Genomic DNA, 22,759 nt, shown 5'->3' with positions numbered 1-22,759 from the left:
ACATGATATAAGCATGTTGAACCAGTTAATAATCACCAGCGGATGTATTTAGCTACAAGTAATAGAAATGAAAATGTATTCACCAACTTTGACTTCTGATGAAAAAGAGCATTGAAATATTTCTCTGTAGATTATGCAGAAAATGTATCAATAAATGTACTCAACTATGTTGATTCAGCTATGTGGAAAAGGTTGGGGTGGTGGCACTAGGTAAATTGCTCCTACAGAGAGCCAGCACAGGCCCAGTAAGCCGAATGGACCCCTTCTGTGCTGCAACAGTTCTGTGATTTTGTGATTAGGTTGGCTAAGCAGGATGTACAATTTTTGGACACCATGAAGTTTGAATCTTAATGAATATTTATTTACCTGTAATCCAAATAGGTGACTGCACTTCATAATGTCCACTCCATGGTTCATCTGCAGTCATCAGTCCATCCCGACCAAATGGTAATTCTTTATAGTAACCTGCCACTAAGTTCCATGCGATAGTACTAGCAGAGGAAAAGAAATGTATTTGAGACTGAATTTACCACAATCAGAGCCAAATTTACCACCACTTACGAACACGGAATAAATTTTAACCTCATGAGATATGGCCATCTCCTCTTTAGGTCTGCGTATAGGCAACATCATAGTTTGGACAGCAAGTATCACATTGATTACAACTTGAGAGCTAAATTTAACAGAGAAACATGAAAAACTAAGTTGAAAACTGCTAAACTCAGGCAATCTAAAAAATATTGAGGAAGCAGTTTACTTGTTTGGCGTCCCTGCCGTTGTGTGCAGTATCCACTTCTCCAAAACTGGCAACACTGACTGAAATTTATATGAACTGTCGCAACTCATTAAGATTACTTCAAGAGCATTACTCTCCTTGCAGTTCAGACAGGACAGTGAATGCCATGGAAACCCACCAGCTCCAAATGATATACCAAGCAAGTCTGGACATCTATTGCCTGTCCTTCAGTGTCTCTTTGGACCCCCTCCGTAATAGTATCATGGCAACACCATCACCCCAGGAACTGCAATAATTTAAGAGGCACTACTTCAAGACTACATCCGCAGACCAACTAAGGATGAACAATACCTCCAGCTTTATTAGCAGCTTTTACATCCCAAGAACAAATTTATTTCAGAATACTGCACAGAGATATGCGGTCGATTTCTATTAGCCTTATCCACGTATAGCGCTTACGAAGTTATGTTGCCATTGACATAATTCTGGTTAAGTATTCGAGCCCAGCAGCCTCCTCCAACGTTATCATTAACCGTACTGTAGTCTTCAGATGACCACAGCTTCTTCTGAGTCTTCTTAGCATTAGTGCTGGACAATGTACCAGGATAATGGGCCCTAAGATACAAAAAGAAATATTCACAATAAACCTCAAAATGTTGTATTTCATTATTCATCCACTAAAAAGAAAAGGTCAAATCTTCTCATCTGTTTTAATAGGGAAACAAACTATTTTAAAAGCAATGTTGGTCTGCTATGAAAATCATGTCCAATCCCACCAATTGCAAGTTGAGAGCTAGACTTTAACAGAGAAACATGAAAACTCTAGAAAAACTTTGAGTAATCCAAAACTTAAGCAAGCCAGAATCCAACATAGAAGAAATAAGCAAGTATGGCTCAACATACAATTTGGATTGGATTTATTACATCAAGGGCAAAAACAATCACTAGATTACTTATAATCTTGTTTCCATTTCTTTTGATTTCAGCTGTGGATAATGGGTTGTCCACCTAAGAAACTCCATGTTACGAGTCATGGGTTCTTGTGTGGCTGATGAGCCAGATCCGAGAGCCAAATCTTTGACCACACATTTGGCATGTGTTTCCAGGAGGTGGGAACGATCCTTGGATTCTAGGTCACTGGCATTCCTTTCTCAGGCTCCTTTTCCAGGCCTGCTCTTGCTATCGGGTGTCCTCGAAGAATTCTATGATCAGGCGGTTTCTCCAATGAGGTCATTTTCGAGCAAGGGCCTCCTATGCGTTGATGTTGCATTCCTTGAAGAAAGCCTTCAGGGTGTCTTTGGAGTGAATAATAGTAATATAATAAGGGCAGCACGGTAGCACAGTGGTTACCACTGTTGCTTCATAGCGCCAGGGACCCAGGTCCGACTCCCGGCTTGGGTTACTGTCTGCGCGGAATCTGCACATTCTACCAGTGTCTGCGTGGGTTTCCTCCGGGTGCTCCGGTTTCCTCTCACATGTCCCGAAAGACATGCTGGTTAGGTGAATTGGACAGTCTGAATTCTCCCTCGGGGCACCCGAACAGGCACCGGAGTGTGGCGAAGCAGAACTAGGGGACATAGCCTCAAAATAAGGGGAAGTAGATTTAGGACTGAGTTTAGGAGGAACTTCTTCACCCAAAGGGTTGTGAATCTATGGAATTCCTTGCCCAGTGAAGCAGTTCCTTCATTAAATGTTTTTAAGGTAAAGATAGATAGTTTTTTGAAGAATAAAGGGATTAAGGGTTATGGTGTTCGGGCCGGAAAGTGGAACTGAGTCCACAAAAGATCAGCCATGATCTCATTGAATGGTGGAGCAAGCTCGAGGGGCCAGATGGCCTACTCCTGCTGCTAGTTCTTATGAATCGGGGATTTTCAGAGTAACTTCATTGCAGTGTTAATGTAAGCCTACTTGTGACACTAATAAAGTTTATTATATTATAATCATCAAGAGCGTCTGTCAGTGTTGTTTTCCTCTTGGATTTCAACCAGTGGAGATTGTAAATTTTTCTGACCACCCTGCAGGTCAGGGGTTTTCAAACTCATGGTCATGACCCACAGGCAAGTATCGGGGGCGTTAGGGTGTGATTGGTCATGGGCTTTTAAAAATGCCGACCTCAAAAGATCTCTCAAGATTGCAAGCCATCCCACGCATGCGTGCCGGATCAAACCATGCGCAGGCCCAGAGCCCAGTGGGGTGGACTGCCTTCTCCTGATGTCAGTGCGCTCTCCAGCTCCATTTCCCAGCCAACGACGCTCCCACCGGAAGAGGCGGCAGAGAGTAGGTTATGCTGATGACACGTGTCCTGGGCGCAAAAGAGATTCCTCCATTTTGCAGCTGCTAGCAGTGCTGGTGTTAACTCCAGCGTCTCCGGTAAACAGCCCATGAAGAAGGTGAACACAGGAACAAAGCAGCATAAAAGGTGATTATTTGAGGTAATTGTGCCACGGTAAATCAGGATTCAAAGTTCATGTGTGTTATGCAGGGAAGCACTGGTTAATGAAAGTTTAAAACCCTCAAAACTTCAAAGACATTGGAAGCTCAAGCACGGCAAGTTTGAGGACAAACCTCTTGATTTAAGATCTCACTGCGTCTGTTGATAAAAATCATCAGTTGAAGTCATTATCAGAAATGTAACATTGAATAACAAAGCAGGTGAGATTGCGAGGACCAAGCAGGCTCACCGGTCACATTAAAGGCAAGTGAAAATGGTGGGTCACGTAGCTGACCGGTTGGTTGGTAAAAATGGGTCCTGGGCAAAAAGGTTTGAAAAAGACTGCTGTAGATATGTCCACTCCACTGGGAAGCTTGTTCTTGACAAGGTGAAGGATGGTGGTGATGCAGATGGGAGAACAGCCTGGGGTCGAAGACACAATCGCTGCTTGACTTTGGTATTGCTCACAAAGTTTTCTGTTTTATTTCAGTCAGTGAGGACTGTTGCCGACATCTTGTCGTGGAGTGTTCGGAGGATGTTGATGAATTCCTCTGGACAGCCGACCTTTGACAGGGTTTTCCATAGCATTTTCTGACTGACGAAATAAAAAGCCTTGGTCAAATCGTTGAAGACCATGTAGAGTGGTTGATGTTCCTTCTGCCATTTTTCTTGACGTTTTCGAGCAATGAAAATCATGTCTGCTGTTCCATGGTTTGGCAGGAAGCCACATGGAAGGATTTCTGGGAGAAGGTGGCTAGCAAGGATTCGGGCGATGATCTTCCCGGCAATGAAGAGTAGGCAGATTCCTTGGCAGTTCTCAGTCTTTGTCTCCTTTCTTGAAGATGGTGGTGTTGACGGCATTCTGGACGTCGTCAGGAATTTCTTCTCCTGGGCGTCGTCAGGAATTTCTTCTCTGTCCCAGATTTCCAGCAACAGCTGATGGAGACGATAGGTGATCTCTCCTCTTCCAAGTTTTAAAATCTTCGCTGGAATCCCATCCTGTACTGTGGCTTTTCCATGCCTCAAGTGATTGATGGCGGCTTCGACTTAGTTCAGGCTTGGTGGGAGCCCAAGACCATCTTTCATGGGAGTTGGGGGATTTCCTCAAACATGCCATGTTTATGCTCCATTCGTACCACCTCCCATACAGCCAGAATACATGGGGTAAACCCAAGGAAATGATCATCGACTTCAGGAAGCGTAGCACCTACGCATCTACATCAATGGCTCTGAAGTGGAGATGGTCGATAGCTTTAAGTTCCTGTGGGTCACCATCACCAACAGTCTGTCCTGGTCCACTCACATTGATGCAACAGTCAAGAAAGCCCAACAACGTCTCTACTTCCTACGGAAGCTAAAGAAATTCGGCATGTCCAAAGATGTGCAGGTTAGGTGGATTGGCCAAAATTGCCCTTAGTGTTGGGTGGGGTTACTGGGTTATGGGGTTAGGGTGGAAGTGTGCGGTTGGGTAGGGTGCACTTTCCAAGAGCCGGTGCAGACTCGATGGGCCGAATGGCCTCCTTCTGCACTGTAAATTCTATGAATCTATGTCCCTCATCTATGACTGTATCGTGGTTCAGGAGTTCTTTGAAGTGTTCTCCCCATCGAAGGTTGGTGCTTGCTCTGTCTTTCAAGGTTCTGTCCTCAGTCCGCACCGATTTGAGGCCGAGGGTGTTGGGTCCATATATTGCCTTGGTGGCACTGAAGCAGCCCTGGATGTTGTGGTTCTCGACAAGGAGTTGCAGCTTCTTAGCATTCTCAGTCCATCATTTGATTTGTCTAGTTTTTCTTTGTGTCTCTACCGTGGCTGATTGATGAGCCCTCCTCTTTGTCTTGACCACTGTCATTTTGTCAGACACGGCGAACATTGCTCTTCTTGTGGATGAGGTCTTGGATGGTGTAGTTGTTCTCGCTGAACCAGTCTTGGGTGTTTCCTGGTCTTGCAGCTGATGATGGTTACGTCACAGCCCGAGATGATGGCTATCTTCTGCTCTTTCTAGTTTTCCTCCATTCCACTAGAATGGACACTTGGAGATTTTGAAGAAGACACTGTTGAAGTTCACTAGCATGCTAGTCTCTTGAAGCTGCTCAATGTTGATCTCTTTTCTGAGCAGTTTCTTCATCTCCATTCTAGTGCAGTTTGATCGACATGGAGGAGCAGATGAGTTAGTGGTCCGTCCAGCAGTCATCTGAACTGACCATGTCTCTGGTGATGAGGGCATTCTTCTGTTCTCCAGATCGGACGGTGACAGAGTCTATCATGTGCCAGTGCTTTGATCGTGGTGTCTCCAGGAAGTCTTGAACTTGTCTTTTTTGCGCAACAGTGCATGAGTAATGACAAGCCAGTGTACCATGAAGTTGGCAAGCAGGAGAAGTCCTTTGGAGCTCCAATTTCCAATTCTTTTTTCCCCAATTTCCTTTAGAGTTTGCAGTGCGTTCCAACCCTGGTGTTGAAGTCCCCATGGAGGATGGTCATATTTTTCTTAGGAATGTTGGAGAGTATGGTGCCCAGGTTGGAATAGAAGTCTTCTTTGGACTCATCATGGCATCAAGAGTTGAGGCGTGGACACTCACAATTGTTGCCTGCTTGCTCTTGGCAAGTTGTAGATGGACAGTCATGAGGCATTCTTTGATTCCGACAGGGAGCTCAGAGAGTCAGTTGATGAATTTGTTCTTGATGGCGAACCAATTCCATGCATCCTTGGCTGATCTTCGGGATTTCCTCTGCAAAAGAAAATCTAGCCACCTCCATCTTCCCTCAGCTACTCTTTGCCTGCTCTTCAGGTCTCTTGCAGGGCAGCAATGTCATTGTTGAAGTGCTCGGGTTCAGGGGCAACAAGGGCACTTCTCCTTTCCGGTCGATTGTTTTGCTCACTACCCATGAGGGATGTACATTCCAGGTTAACTTTTTCACTGCAGGAAGGTCAGCCTGCTGGATACGGTTCTCCAGCCAGGTTGGGGATGGGAAAGACCATTTTGAGGGCACCTTTTCCAGCCTTTTCCCCGTGCAGGTTGAGCAGAGTGGATCCTGAAGAGGGCTGCTCAATTGTGAAAAAAATCTTCTAAAATACTTGCCTTTTCCCAATACAAGAGCGAGACGACTGAATCAAACTCCACTGTCTATGTGCCAGTCCGTAACTAGGGACTTGCAAATCTCACGGCCCTGTCATGGTCACCTCTCGCCACAGGCTTGCCTGTGTGCGAGGTGTGTTACTTTCCCCTCGGTAGACGCCTGGTGCAGGACATCTTTTAACATGGGCATGCCGTTACACATAGTCCTTGACAGAGGGCAAGTCCAGTTCAAATGACAAGTGAACCTCAATGACCTGGGGATCTCCCTACTGCTACAGCCTTCATCTGCCATCTCAGCTGTTGATAAGAGTATCTTCTACCAGATCCACCATTCAGACCTTGTTTTGGATTGCATTTGTCTGGTTCGTCCCCTCTAAACCTGCCAGGAGTTTAAGACTTACGATGGCATTGCTCCGGAGAGCAACAGAATGTCCCAAGTCTCCACACCATGCCAAGGTGGCAGTCCAAATTTAAGCAAGCCAGAATCCTATATAGAAGAATTAATAAGTATAGATCAACATACAATTTGGATTGGATTTACTACATTGTCACAACACTCTGGGCTATTGCATGGTCAATTCCAACCCAACTTGACCTAGAGTTAAAACACAGTTGAAATTTGATTTTATTTAAAATACCGGAGGTTCTTGGTTGAGCCTAATAAATTACAGTCACCAGGTTTGTAACTTTAAAACCGAAGTAGTTTTTATTATGTACAGTGTCATAATTAAACAGACAAAATGTAACTGGCTATCTCCTATCCTTTCCCAACACCCCCCTTCTAACACCGCACTCTCTACACACACACAGACAAAAACACGAGGGGAAGAGGTGGTGGAAAGGGAAAGAAAATATTCACAAAATTAAAAGGATAAGGTTCTTTAGTGCACGGAGATGGCTTCCAGTCAATGTCATTCTGAAGTTCAGGCTTTTGTTTTAGTATTTCATTTCTTCCATGCTCGAGATGATTTTCTCTGACAAGCTTGTCTCCCTTCTCTGTAAACTCAGCATCATTTCAAGTTCACAGCAAAGGGTGTGCGAGGCATTCACTGCTTTCAGAACAACGGAGCAATTACTTCACGTCAGCAAGCAGGAGAGAGAGAGAGAGAGAGAGAGAAAGACTGTTCCTTTCACTTCCAAGGTCAAATCACTTTTGCTAAGTTCTCTCAGAAAAACAATCAGTGACCAATGTCAGGCAGAACACAGTTCCTGGCCAAACCACTTGTTGCCAGTCAACCAATTAAACTGACTCCCTCATCAACCAGTTCCTAAGATCCACCTGGTGTTGAAGAGTCTAGCCCCTCCTCTGCCAAACACAAAGCCTGGGAACACAGGGCGAGATTCTCCCAAAACGGGAGAAATCGTAAAGCTGGCGTAAAACCCGGGCGGGTTTTACGGCAGCGCGCCCCTTCCCGACCGGGGACCGATTCTGGTCCCCGGTCGGGGCTAGCAGCCCGACGCCGTAGGCTCCGGCAAGACGGGCTTAACGAAAATCGTTAAGCCCGCTTGCCGGAGTTAGCGCCGGCTGACGCGTCATATGACGTCAGCCGCGCATGCGCAGTTTGGAAGACTCCAACCCGCGCATGCGCGGGTGACGTCATCGCGTTTTTGCGCGAAACCCGCGCATGCGCGGGCCGGGTTGCCCCTCAGCCGCCCCGCGAATGGATACTGCGGGGCGGCGGAAGGACAAGTAGTGCGCGGGCATCGGGCCCGCTGCCCGCGATCGGTGGGCACCGATCGCGGGCCCATGGCACCCTTGGCACGGCCGTGATACGGCCGTGCCAATCGGTGCCATGGTTATTAATAGCGAGTTTGTGACGCCGTTTTTACGAACGGCAAGACCAGGTGTGTTTGCCGTTCGTAAAAACGGCGGAAAGGGCTGGGACTTCGGCCCATCTAACAGCTGAGAATCGCTGCCGGCCGTAAAAAAACGGCGGCAGCGATTCGGGTCAGGACTTCGGCGGGGGGGTGGGAGAATAGCGGGAGGGCGGCAAAAATGTCGGGAAGGCCCTCCCGCTATTCTCCCACCCGTCGTGGGGGGCGGAGAATTTCACCCACAGTGTCCTGACAATGAAAATGAAATGAATGAAAATCGCTTATTGTCACGAGTAGGCTTCAATGAAGTTACTGTGAAAAGCCCCTAGTCGCCACATTCCGGCGCCTGTCCGGGGAGGCTGGTACGGGAATCGAACCGTGCTGCTGGCCTGCTTGGTCTGCTTTAAAAGCCAGTGATTTAGCTCAGTGAGCTAAAAGCAGGCTGCTTCAACTTTGAGTCTTCTGTTTAAAGGCACATCCTGACAATGAGTACACTGACAAAACACATAAAATAAAAGAACTGGGAACAAAGGAAATAAACAGGAATAACTCTAATAACATTATAGACAAAAACAATCACCAGATCACTTAGCATCCCAATTTCTTCCCATTTCAGCTGTTGCTCAGCATGTCCAGGAAGATGTAAGTAGGACTGCAGATGCATCCATTAACTGCACAAATGTGAGATAATTCAAACGTCATATTTCAAATTCCAATATCAATAAAGGGACCACCCAAGCATGAAGAGACTGACTGTATTTCTTTTTCTTCCCCAAAGTAGTATTTCATTAACGTTGTAAATCTAATAGATTTTAATACTATGTGAGAATGGAGCACATAAACGCCTACCCTATAATGTCGACCACATCATATAGTTCAGAATCCTGAAGCACAGACCAAGATATTGGTTCCCAAAGATTATCGCTGGCTATGATTTTCACCTGCTCTAGACCCATTTTGTCCATGGTGTATCTCAGCAGCTTGGAAGAAAAAGACGGAGAAAGTCATAGGAATTACTAATGTTTTATCATGCAGTTAAAGTTGAGAATAAAGAAAAGTTTCTAGGACAGAAAATCCAATTAGAAAGTGTCTGGCGATATTGGACTTCCATTTACAGCAGCATCCTCCTTTTTCAAATGTTCCAAAGATGTGGCATTTTGAACAACAATAATAGAAGTGGTGTGAAGGTGCAATGTTCCTTTTCAAATTGATTACACTGGCGGTATAATTCCCTGCACTTGCACTCACCCTTGTAATTTCAAGCAAAACTGCAAGCAGGTGCATTAGTACAAACAGCCCGAGATCAGGCATATTTCCATACGACAGAATGCTGAACACATCAGCAAAGGAACAACAGATCAATTATAGCTTTAAAAAAGATACATGCTGTGAAAGCTTTTTGTCTTGCACTCATCAGGGCAGACACAAGAATGCTAAATTTCAAATCGAACAACAATTTATACTGTATAATAAAAGGGGTGCTGACTAGTTGGCAAGTGTGCGTTGATTTGTCATAACATCATCATAGCAAATGTACCAGGTAGCTATTATTCCCCCATGTTTCTTTTTAATTTAAAAAGGGTCAATGTCTGGATATATCCTTTTTGCTTGCATTTGAATATTCATGGTGGAATTGGAACCATCCTGGATGTATTAAGAATTACGCCATCAACTAATTTAAGATTATCAGTCGAGCTCATAATGTAGCTCACTTTTCATTATGCTTGCTAGTAGGTACATATATTCATATGTAGGGACCTGTTCTCGGAGGCAAAAGGAATATATCTGGACACTGCACCTTTTATGAACAAATAAAAGCATGGAGGACAATAGCTCCCTGGAGCATTCACCCTAGCAACACCTCTAACAATTACAGCCAACTTGCCAATCAAGCAGCACCCCTTTCTCTTAAAAGTTTGGCATTCATGCATCTATCCTTTTTTAAAATAAATTTAGAGTACCCAATTATTTTTTCCAATTAAGGGGCAATTTAGCGTGGCCAATTCACCTAGCCTGCACATCTTTGGGTTGTGGGGGCGAAACCAACACAGACACGGGGAGAATGTACAAACTCCACACGGACAGTGACCCAGGGCCGGGATTCGAACCCGGGTCCTCAGCGCCGTAAGCAGCAATGCTAACCACTGTGCCACCGTGCTGCCCTTTCATGCATCTATCCTGAGGAGTGCAAGGCAGAAGGTTTCAATAGCCTGTGTCTTATTTTCTGTACTACTCTAGTTTTGTACTGCAAGTGACTAGATCAATTATGATAACGTGAAAGTTTTAAACTTGGCTGACATTGAACTGACCTCAAACTGTTGAGCTGAATTCACAAGCTGGCATTTTACAAATCTGTCAACTTTTGTCACAGCAGTTGGAACATGAAAAGGAGCAACTTACTTCTCAAAGTTGCTTGCCAAGTCAAAAATGCTTAATTACTGAGGTTGGGTTTCCAGATAGGAGAAGCTGAAATTGGACTGATGGGATTCCCACCAGTAGATTCCCTCCTGCGCAGAGCTCACCTATTAAGGCCCTTAAGCAGCCACCTTAAGGCCCATACCCAGCCTCAAAAGGTAGGGTGGGAAACAGAAAATAAAACTGGTTTCAATCTTAGATAAGAAGGGGACTGGAGGTGGGACAAGGCACCAACAAAGGCTGCCCCCCTCCTGACTGGAAGCGTCCTCCCCTCATGAATGGGACACCTCCAGGCCTACCATCACGCACACCCAGGCCTATCCCCTGTTTGAACACTCCACCCCAGCCTGTGCCCCGATTAAACACCTTCCCCCACCATGGTTGCCCCAGGGCATGACTATCCTTCCCTCCCTAGGGCCCTTTATTACTTACCTTACACCAGCTTCCAGCCACTGCAGCATTGAGCTTGGATGGAGAACTTATCAGCCAATCTGACTGACCAACAATGCCCCCCCCCCCCCCCCCCCTCAAAAGGCAGGACTTTTTTATACTTAAAACATTTATTTACAAAAGAAAAGAACCTTTTTAAACACACAATTACAGTTGCACAGATATATTTATTTCCCAACAGATTTTTTACTTAGCTAGACTTGCAAACAACCTATTCCAGGAAATGACCCCTAAAAGATACCTAAACTGTAAAACAAAAATTGTTGCTATTGGTGAGGCATTTCACAGGGCCTCTCTCTCCTTCTTACTTGACAACAGAAAACCAGGGGTTTGTAAGAGATTCTTGCCTTCTGGAACAAACAAACATTTCTCTGGGGGTTCAGAGGCTGTTAACTTCATAGGTCTATTCTCAGCAAAGCACACTCCAAAACATCACATTGTCACTCCTCCTCACACAGTTTTCAATGTTTAAGAACAAAGAACAATACAGCACAGGAACAGGCCCTTTGGCCCTCTCGGCCTGTACCGGTCATGATACCAACCTCGGTCAGAACCCTAAAGAACAAAGAACAAATAGGTTCTCACTCTTTCACCTTTAAACCCTTTATTCTCAACTTTTCTTTGGAAGTTTCCTTTCCCAAAACATAAACATCCTTGTTGTTTTTACGGCTACTACTGTTGGGAAAAATTAACATAATTGCATTGCTTTATTAATCGTCAGCGGTGGGGGGCGGGGCGGGGGGCAAAGAGGGGAGGGAGGGGTTAGGGCAATGTAGATTAGGGGGTTAGTTAGGCGAGTCCTTGTGGGAGGGGAACTGGTTTTTTGCACTATGTTGATTGTTTTTTTTCAGACCGATTAATTTTCTCCAGACCGAGGAAGCTCGCCATGTCCGATAGCCAGGCCTCCGACTTTGGGGGCTTTGAGTCCCTCCATGCTAGCAGAATTCATCGCCGGGCTACCAGGGAAGCAAAGGCCAGAACGTCGGCCTCTCTCTTCTCCGAGGTCCTGGGTCCTCAGAAACCCCAAAAAGTGCCACCTCCGGACTCATCACCACCCTTGTTTTCAGTACCCGGGACTGAACGTCTGCGAACCCCTACCGGTACCCCCTGAGTTTTGGACATGCCCAGACTGTTTTTTGCACACTGTTCTGTACTGTTGCTGTTTACTATGCCAAAATGCCTCAATAAAATTGTTTATAAAGGCAAAAAAAAAACTTACTTTTTTAGTCCAAAACGTTGTGCCGCTTGGAAAAAGATGCTGTTATATCTTGCAGGTCAGACTAACAGCAGACCAGACCAGCAGAGCAAAGTAGTCAGCAAAAAGAGGTTAATGGATGAGTTTGTCTCGTGTCTTGAAGACACCAGAGGTTGAAAAGACCAGGGCCGGGATTCTTCCCTACCCGGCGGGTCCCAGTGTGATGGAGTGGCGTGAACCACTCCGGCGCCAGGCCGCCCCAAAGGTGCGGAAGTCTCCGCACCTTTAGGGGCCTGGCCTTCACCTTGAGTGGCTAGGCCTGCACTGGAGTGGTTGGTGCTCCGCCGGCTGGCGTGGACGGCCTTTGGTGCCAGGCCAATTGGGGCCGAAGGGACTTCGCCGGCCGGCGCAAGTCCGCGCATGCGCCGGAGCATCAGCGGCTGCTGATGTCAGCCCTGCACATGCGCAGGGGTAGGGGTCACTTCCGCCACCGCCATGGTGAAGACCATGGCGATGGCGGAAGGAAAAGAGTGCCCCCACGGCACAGGCTCCCCCCTCCCCCCCGTTGATCGATGGGCCCCGATCGCGGACCAGGCCACCCCCTGGGGCCAGATCGCCTCACGCCCCCCCCCCTAGAGCCCGGAGCCCGCCTGCTCCCGCCGGTAAGGTAGGTGGTTTGATCCACGCCGACGGGAGAGGGTTGACAGTGGCGGGACTTCGGCCCATCGCGTGCCGGAGAATTGCCGAGGGGGGGGGGGGGGGGGGGGGGGGGGGGGCGCCGACCAGCGCGGCACGATTCCTGCCCCTGCCAAATCTCTTGGTGGCGGAGAATTCGGGACACGGCGGGGGTGGGATTGACTCCGGCCCCCGGCGATTCTCCGACCCCGCGGGGGGTCGGAGTATCCCGCCCCAGGTCTCAGCTGAAGTGCTGTGCCCTATACAGCTGTGGGAAGACCTCCCTACTTTTATACTCCATCTCCCTTGCAATAAAGCAAACATTCCACAAATAAGATATGGAATGAATAAACTATGATACAGCCCAATTCCCCTACTTTATAAAACACAAATAATATGCAACCTGACAGCATGATTTTTGGACTTCAATAGAAAATGTTGAGTGCAGACACATTTTTATTCTGTATGTTAAGGAGGCCTGTAATTTGCAAAATATTGCAATTATTTGTACACTGAATTGTTCATGATTGTGAAATCAATTTATTACTATATACTTTATTTTAATTTTAATGGTCTATAAATAGATCATGAACTATGATTACTTGTTTGATTTTAATCGTCATCACAATTCAGCATATGCCACTACAATGATTTTTGAATAAAGCAATTATCTCTGTAACACTTCATTTGCCTTCCTAATTACTTGCAGTACCTGCATGTTAACTTTGTGATTCTTGTACAAGGACATCCAGACCCCTCTGCACTGCAGCATTCTGCAATCTCTCTCGCCAACAATACTGTTTTTCTTTTCTTTCTGCCAAAGTTGACAACCCTAAGATTTTCCACAATGCACTTCATCTGACAATTTTCTGCTCACTCACTTAACCTAACTATATCCCTTTGCAGATCTTAGTATCTCCTCAAAACTTGCTTTCATCTTCATAACTTGCTTTCCTCGTTATTTTTGTGCATCAGCAAATGTTGCTATGATATATTCTATTCCTTCATCTCAGTCATTAACATAGAATAAAAATAGGGCAGCATGGTGGCCTAGTGGTTAGCACAACCGCCTCACGGCGCTGAGGTCCCAGGTTCGATCCCGGCTCTGGGTCACTGTCCGTATGGAGTTTGCACATTCTCCCCGTGTCTGCGTGGGTTTCGCCCCCACAACCCAAAAATGTGCGGAGTAGGTGGATTGGCCACGCTAAATTGCCCCTTAATTGGAAAATATTATTGGGTAATCTAAATTTTTAAAAAAACATAGAATAAAAATAGTTGAGGCTCCAGCACTGATCCCTGCAGTTTGTAAACCTGAAAATTACCCAATTCTTTGTTTCTTGTTTGTTAGCCACATCCTCTCTCCATGCTAATATGTCACCCTCACCACCATTTCAATGTCCTGTTTTGGATGTATTTGCTGGGGTGTTTCTAGACAGCCGCATTGGCAAGATCACGGACTATGTTCAACTGCACTTAGTGCCAAAAAATAAGCCCCCACGAGATTCTCACCATTACTGGCTCCCTCGCTGTCTGATTCCCCCGACTCGTGCCTCAGCAGCTTGCTGACCAGGGAGAGCTGCTTTAATGTGAAGGGTAGGTGGATTGGCAATGCTAAATTTCCCCTTAATTGGAAAAAAAATAATTAGGTACTCTAAAACTTAGGAAAAAAAAGAAACATAAATTTGACCTCTGCTACGAAAACCACAAGTACCTAGCTTCATGAGCTGTTGAAAATTCATCTATTTGAGGGAGTTCTGCAACAACGTGGATATCTAACTACAGTTTTGTAACCCCGTCTGAACTCAATTCAAGGATGGAAAAAGGCACTTTTTTTTCCCAGGCCTGCAACAAAGACTTCCCCACAACAAGCCAAACATGTGAACACTTTACAATTCTTGCACTTGTGGAAGTGCACTATATTCTTTAATTGCATCTTTTTTGAGTGTGTGGTGTGCAGGTGACATAACTTTTACATTTTCAGGGTGTTTGTACGAATAAATAATCCTCTTTATTAAACCCACAAATACTGCTGCTGATTCTTTCAACTGTCCACACAGACAAGGAGCTGAGAATGAACAAAACTACCTTTCTAAGAAACCATACTGATTACTGACAGTAAGGGAAGGGAATTAATATACCAGTACATCTCTCCTCCCCTGGCCCTAACAGATAGGTGACAACACGATGCAATGTTAAGTGTAATTTATTTGGGCTGTTTAGCTCAGGGCTAAATCGCTGGCTTTGAAAGCAGAACAAGCAGGCCAGCAGCATGGTTCAATTCCCGTAACAGCCTCCGCGAACAGGTGCCGGAATGTGGCGACTAGGGGCTTTTCACACTAACTTCATTGAAGCCTACTCGTGACAATAAGCGATTTTCATTTCATATATGAACCAATTATTTGTCACAAGAGCCTCTGATCTTATGCACATAAATGCTGAATGCTAAGGTTTTGTGGGATATGTGGTGCTGCAATAACAGATTAGAAAAACAGAATTAAGCCAAGAATAAGGAGGGAGAGAGATAATAATTTTGACAGGAGCTCAGGCACTGCATTTTTGCTGGCTTTGTTTTCACGTGAATCATACAATCTCGTCATTTCTTACTACTCTACCAAAATTTGAGTTTCAAAATAGGTTCTGAAGTTTCCCTTTGGAGATTCTAACCGGTTACTAATCCGTTTGACAGGCTTACAGGAATACAGTTAAAGGGCAATAGATTCACATCCATGCTGTCAGAAACTTTGGCCAACTTGGGAGAGCCATATGGGGCCAACTATTTATTTCTGCATTCGTCATGGAGTTAGGTGGGTAAACAACCAATTTTAAAATGCAACCATGAAGCCACTCCTTTAATGTTTAATCTGGTTTTCCATTTTTGATGCATGCATTGGTGTTTTTTTTTTTATCCCTTTCCATTCACCAAAAAAGAAATAGGAAAAGGAGGAATATTTTTACCACTTGGATAGAACAGGATCTTGAAAGGTACATAAAAAAAACCCCAGTTTTCTAATATTAGGAATTAAATGAGATATCCCATTTGCAAAATAGGTTTTAATTTCCATTCTGCAGAGTTTGATATAAAACTGGACCATGGGCTATATGAAAAAAAAGATTATGCAATTTAGGCCCAAAAACTTACCCTATAATTTCAACTGCACCGTTTAGATATGGGTCAACTAACATATCATTTGCGATCACCCAAGTTCCATCAGCAGCAATAATGCCAACATTCTTTAAACCAGTTTTATCCAGAGACTGGCGCAGCACCTTTGCAACAGATAAAGACAGAAAATAAAAAATCACTGGACTACATCAGAAAATACACAAAACAACCACCCTGAAATCTCACACAATGTTAACGCCAGAGCCACTTGCATGCAGGTCACTGCAGAAAGGACAATGCTAGGAAACATTTTCAGTCTTCAAATCAGTCTACTATTGAATGCTGGTAAAATATTTTGCATAAGCTAATCAAACGATATATACTCTGTAGATCTCAATAAATGTATGGGGAAAATAGCCAGGTGACCAGTTAATTTTGGACTGTGCTTTCTTTTGTAGTGAAGAGCAAGACAGGACACCACCACTGATAGAGGAGGAAAACGCCCGAGCCAGGATCCAATCTTCTGAAGCCCAACTGCTCCCGCCAACGGAGTACTGGGATTGGTCTCCACCAGTGCTGGCAATGGTGCTCAGGTGCGAGTCTCTCTCTCTCCTTAGTCATGCAAAATTATGCATGGTGGAGAGCTCAACAGATTCCGTTGGAATTCCAGTATCGGGCTGCCATTTTGAATGGAACCCTCCCCCCTCTGCGCCCCCCGCCCAAGTGGAGCCATCCTCCCTGCCACCACGGGACTAGCGGGTCACCCTCGTCCCACAGCAAGGATGACCCGACCCCCTTCCCCCAGACCACTGACTCATTCATCAGAGACCCCACTCCAATCAGAGACTCCCCTAAATTACAGTTTGGGGGGGGGGGGGGGGCGGGGGGAAGAAGAAGGGGTCTCTGGTCGGGGGTTCTGAAGGGGAGTACTGGTTGGAGAACCAACCCCAGGACCCTTGGGGGGGGACCCCCTCTGCTACCTTGCAGCAGCAGAGCGGCACTTATGTACCAATCCCAGTACTTCCTTGACCACTCCCGTCAGTTTCCTCCCCAGTAAGACTGTGCTCGGTTAATCTCACACCAAAGCCTGCCCAGAGGAGTGGCCGATTTGGGGAGTTTGGGGGAGGGGGTGCGGGGGGGTGTTGGGAAAGAGAGAGACTCAGACTTCAAGCCCATTAATTGCATGTGTGTACAGGTTTCCTTTAGTTTAATTTACATGTTCCCGCTGGTGAGGGGCGGGTAGCGCAATGCCGCCGCTGGACAGGGATTGGATCATAGGAACGGGTTTGGGGCCCCTCGGGGGCCGCACCATTCTCCACACCATCAGGATTCCCAATTGGAGCAGAGGTTAATGGAGAATTCTGGTAAATTAGAAATAGCAATTATGCAAGGCATGGAACCTAAAAGGCTGACGATTGTAGGAATAAGGAAAAAATAGAAGTCTCATAATTGCGGGAAACCAGGCTCAAAAGAAGTTTACAATGGAGATATCCTGGAACCCAGAGATAAGTGCAGCATGACATATTAGACACGACTTTTCACTGTATTTTTCAGTAGTGCGATGAAGTTTTAGTAGAGTTTCCGAATATACAACAGCTGTACTCAAAACTTTTACAGTCTTAAGTTTTTATGGTGAACTGAGTTGATGAGGAGGACATGGGTATTTTTAGCACATGGCAGCTTTAATAGAAGAGACATGGGCTCTCCATTTCAGACTAGGGAAGGTTGCAGGGCCAGAACAGCTGCTAGATGAAAAATACTTCAAGGAGGTAGCTGTGTTCCAACAAAGGCTATGGGCCCCGAAAACAACCCAGCTGCTGTGCTTGTTCCAGAACAAGCCGAACCATGGACCAGGATATTCCAGTAAAACTGTAACACTGGACCCAGCCAAGGAAGTGGACAAATTGATCAGGTGTGTTTTGGTCAGTTACCTTCCCATAAGTCTCAATCATCAGTAAAGTGCAGAAAAGTGTCATCGATAAACGTGTTCAGCAATTTGGATTCTGCCAGAAACCTTTAGTGGAATGCAGCAATAACTAGGCAATAAAAATCTCCAACAAGAGAGAATTTCATCACTGTAAATCAATGGCACTGTCAAAAAAACCCCACCACCTGTATCCTGATGGTCACCATTGACCAAACAAAAATCAACTGGGCCAGTCATACAAATACAATGGCTCCAAGAACAGTTCAAAAGCTGGATACTGTGTGGTGAGCCATTCACCTCCCGACTCTCCTTACCCTTTCCCTCAGTTACAATGCAAACTGTGCTTGTCTGGATGAATGCAGCTCAAACAATATTCAAGAGGCCTGACATCATTCAAGATAAAACAGCTTGATTGATTAGCACCCCAATTAATCATCCACCACCTTAAAACATCTGCTTCCTCCATCTCCAATGCAATGCAGCTGCAGTGCGTACTATCTGCAAGATATACAGCAGCATCTCAGCAGGGCTTCTTCGATAAGTTCATAAGATACAGGAGCAGAATTAGGCCATTCAGCCCATCGAGTCTGCTCTGCCATTCTAACATAGCTGATAAGTTTCTCATCTGCTACCTACAATGTTACAGACCAAGAGCTGGATTGTGAAATCAGCCAGAGCATCTCCTCCCTAGAACACATAACCGGTTATAGCACCTTACAAACCTACAACCCACTCCCACCTAGAAAGACAAGAGCAGTATGGGCTTCAAGTCACATACCATCCTGCCTTGAAAATATATCGCTATTCCTTCATCATTGTGAAGTCAAATTCCTGTCAGAATTCCGAACGGGACTGTGGGGTGTACCTCCACCACACAGAGTGCAGCAATTTAAAATGGCAGCTAACCACCATCTTTTGAAGGGAAATTTGAGATGGATAATAAATGCTGGCCTGGCTTTCTAGAGATACACACATAATGTGAATGAATGAATTATAAAAGTGAAATAATGGTGACATGAAGATTTGAAAGATTTTCACTGAGGGGATAAATGTGTAGCGGTTCAATGAGAAGCAGAGTTTCAACAGAAGTTTGACAAGCCATCATCAATACGAGATGTTAACACCATTTCTGTCTCCACAAACGCAGTGGAGTATTTCCAACAAACTGTCTTACTTCCAGCATCAAGTATTTTGCTGTTGTAGGGATTCAGCCATTGTTATACATAGAATGGGTCATCCCAAAATCTGGACAAGTTTAGATGATGAGCAGATGTCAACATTCATGTGTAAAAAAAGAGAACACTAGGAGATCTAGTTCCACCAACTCAGCAAATTTGTCTTTACTACAATTTCCATTTTAAACAGTTTGTTCGTCTTTAAACATAATACCAGAACACATTCTCAATTATTGGATTTCCTTTTCTCATTTATCATGATTTCCCAGCATTATCCAGTAAATTTTGTGATCCACAAAGGTTTTAGAACTTCCTAGTGATGCAGATCATCATCTGTAAGCATGACTAAGTTCAAAAGATGGCGCTATAACCAACAAATAAAGTAAAGGGCTTTGGTTAACTATTATAGCGCACTAACCGATATGTTTTGTTCGGAAAACAAAGGTAGTTTAAAGCGGTTTATATTTGCATTATTAGACATGAGGTAGTTTAATTTAATTTTTCTAGGCTTGGAAGGATAAAATTCATAGTTTGATTCATGCTGGACAAAGGTGTTTGTATGTGTGTGGATTGATTTAAGTTCCAACTGTGTTTCTATTGTGCTTGAGAAAGGACCACAGAGAGGGCAACTGGCGCCTTGCTAGATAGAGAAGCTTTTAAGTTGTAGATCAGCTAATTTGATGGCAGTTGGAGATGCAGGTTCGATTTCTGCTTGGGTCACCGTCTGTGCAGAATCTGCACGTTCTCCGTGTCTGCGTGGGTTTCCTCCGGGTGCTCCAGTTTCCTCCCAAAAGACGTGCTGTTTTGTGAATTGGACATTCTGAATTCACCCTCTGTGTACCTGAACAGGCACCGGAGTGTGGCGTCTAGGGGCTTTTCACAGTAACTTCATTGCAGTGTTAATGAAAGCCCACTTGTGACAATAAAGAGAAGCTAGTCCGTAATCGGGGGGGGGGGGGGGGGGGGGGGTCCGGAGCTGGCAGAGAGCAGGAATTAGCCGGATAGGAGATCTATTCATAGACAGGAGTTTTCCCAGTCTGAAAGCGCTGGAGGACAAGATTAAGTTGCCGCCGAGGAATGGTCTCAGATATCTGCAAGTGCGGGACTTTGAGGAAACTGGTGCTGGCTTTCCCGCTGTTGCCGCCACGGGGGATGCAGGATAGAGTAGTGTCCGGTACCTGGGTGGGGGAGGAGAAAGTGTCGGATATCTATCAGGAGTTGTTGGAGGCGGAGGAGACCCCGGTGGAGAAACTGAGGGGCAAGTGGGAGGAGGAGCTAGGTGGGGAGTTAGAGGTGGGTCTGTGTGCGGATGCCCTAAGCAGGGTTAATTCCTCCTCATCATGTGCCAGGCTCAGTCTAATACAGTTTAAAGTGGTACACCAGGCACACATGGCGGCGAGGATGAGCAAGTTTTCCGGGGTAGAAGATAGATGTGCGAGGTGTGCAGGAAGCCCAGCAACACATGTACACATGTTGTGGGCATGCCCGAAGCTTGGAGGATTCTGGTAGGGGTTTGCCAAGGCAATGTCCAAGGTGCTAGGTACGCGGGTGGTGCTGTGTCCAGAGATAGCAATCTTTGGAGTGTCAGAAGACCCGGGAGTTCAGGGAGTGAAAGAGGCCGACGTTTTGGCCTTTGCCTCCCTGGTAGCCAGGAGACGGATCCTTTTAACGTGGAGGGACTCGAAGCCCCCAAGTGTGGAGACTTGGGTCAGTGACATGGCTGAGGGGGGTCAATGCTGGGGTTCTCTCGGAGGTGGTAGCCGTTCGTCGACTTTCTCGGGGAAAGTTAATATGTCAGCCGAAGCAGCATTCTGAAGGCGGGGCGGGCGATATGGTTAAGGGCTGTACAGAAGGGGTTGGGTGGGAAATGTCTAGTTTACCATGTTGATGTTTATGCTATTATTATTTTGTTTGTTATTGTTATAAAAATTTGGCAAATTATACAATAAAAATATATTTTTTTTTAAAAAAGAGAAGCTAGTTAAGGATACAAGAGAAATGAAGAAAGTTTCCAAGAAGTCTGAGGTTAAAGGTACCAGAGCAGAGCACTGTTCAGTAAAGACAGACAGAGCTGAGAAGAAGGCTGAGATGCCAGAAAGATATCTGAAGTGATTTTCAGGTTTGTGGGATTTTACGATAGCCTGTGGAATGAAAGTTGAAATAACTTGGAAAATCGGTGGCTGGATCTCGGAGTTTGTGTAAAAGTAGTTAAGGCAAAAGGAGCCTACAAAGAGGTGGTGTAACATTCGGGACTGTATTTGTTGTTAAAAGTGGAGCAGAAGCTTGGGTTAATAGAGTCATTTGTAAAACCTGGACCGGATTTGGAAACACAAACCACTAAGGGAAAGTATTATGATGAGAGAAGTTTTTAAAAGTATGTTTTGGGAGTGGAGTTTTGAAACTCTTGCGAGATCAACATCTGGGGGGATTCCGAGAAATCCACAGACACTAACTTGTGTTCAGAGCAGAGTGCGGTATTTTACCACAATCATCTTGAGCTCATAAATGGAACTTTTTGTGTTAATGGGAGCCTCACAGTTCAAAATGCATTTTATAATCCGCGTTATTCTTTAAATCTGTGTGCATTTGGTAAGCTAAGGAGGGATAGTAAAGGAATGTTGTATAATAATCCAACTTTTCATGTTTAATAAATATTTTTTCCTTGTTGTTAAAACTAATTAGCATACCTGTTCCTCCATATTTTATTTAAAAAAAGTAAAACTTATAGTCTTTTGAGCCAGGGTTCCATTCTGGGATCTTTCTGTCCAGTTATATCAACTGGGATCGTCACACAAAAGATTAGCTGAGTCTTCCGGTGGCAGCCATGGAGTGAGTGGTCGCACATTTGGCAGCTCCCACTCAAGGTGTTTTTTTCGGACCTTTCTCCGCTTGTGGGGTGGATGTTTTGCTGGAAAACGGTGCTGAAGAGACTGGAAAAAGCTATAGTCCGCTGGTGTGGCTGGTGGATGGATCCACGGACCAGAAGTGGGTAGAGAAGAAGGGATCAGCTGGAGCAAGAGAGTCTTCGTGCACCACAGGTCAAGATGGTGGAGGGGGACTGCTCTGCCCACTCAGCAGTCGATGGAACAGCTAGTGGACTTTTTGAAAGAGAGATTCAGCCAGCAGAGGAGAGAATCCCAGGAGGACCTAGCCAAGGCGGTGCAACCGCTAAAGGTTGGAATTGACCACGTGGAAAAGAGGCTGAGAGTCTCAGGGCCAGGCGATTCGGAAAGTGAAGGAACTGCTGAGGTAGTACGAGGAACAGCTTGCCTCGTTGGCGGCCGAAGTTGGTGTGATGAGGGAGACTCAGAAGCGGTTAAAGGAGGTGGAGGACTTGGAGAATCTTTCCTAGAGACAGAAGTTATGAATCGTGGGGATGCCTGAAGTCATCGGGAGGGGGGGGGGGGGGGGGGGGGGAGTGAACAAGCACAGGGTCTTGCAGTATGCAGACAACCTCTGTTGTTGTATATTTCAGACTCATTGGGGGAAACATGAGTATCGAGGAGCAGTTTGGCCACTTTTCCAGATACAAGTTACATATGCAGAAGAGTGAGGTATTCCCGATCGAGATCAGGGGCCAGGAGAGGAGGGCGTGTGAGCTGCTGTTCAAGTTTGTGGGAGCGAGCCTCAGGTACATGGGCATCCAGGTGGCGAAGGGATGGGCACAGCTGCATAAGCTGAATCTGGCTCGGTTGGTGGAGCAAATGAAGGGAGATTGTAAGAGGTGGATACATGGGAGGAGACCCTGAGAAGGGTGAATGAGTC

General features: G+C 45.6%; 1 protein-coding gene across 3 annotated transcripts in view; it reads right to left on the bottom strand.

Moving 5' to 3' along the window:
- Positions 1–22,759, bottom strand: part of galcb (galactosylceramidase b) — a 78,808-nt gene that overhangs the window by 39,521 nt on the left and 16,528 nt on the right. For 2 of the 3 annotated variants that reach the window (XM_038774749.1, XM_038774760.1), the window contains exons 7-9: positions 8,904–9,034; positions 1,196–1,351; positions 367–491 (exon numbers count right to left, since the gene is read on the bottom strand). In XM_038774749.1, coding sequence (XP_038630677.1) covers positions 367–491; positions 1,196–1,351; positions 8,904–9,034 — 412 coding nt within the window. Of the gene's footprint in view, positions 1–366; positions 492–1,195; positions 1,352–8,903; positions 9,035–15,928; positions 16,057–22,759 lie in introns of all 3 variants that reach the window. The other variant, XM_038774754.1, reaches the window with a different exon arrangement.

Source organism: Scyliorhinus canicula, chromosome 2 (genome assembly GCF_902713615.1).
Source record: "Scyliorhinus canicula chromosome 2, sScyCan1.1, whole genome shotgun sequence".
Taxonomy (NCBI): Eukaryota; Metazoa; Chordata; class Chondrichthyes; order Carcharhiniformes; family Scyliorhinidae; genus Scyliorhinus; species Scyliorhinus canicula.
This window is presented reverse-complemented; position numbering and strand designations above follow the sequence as displayed.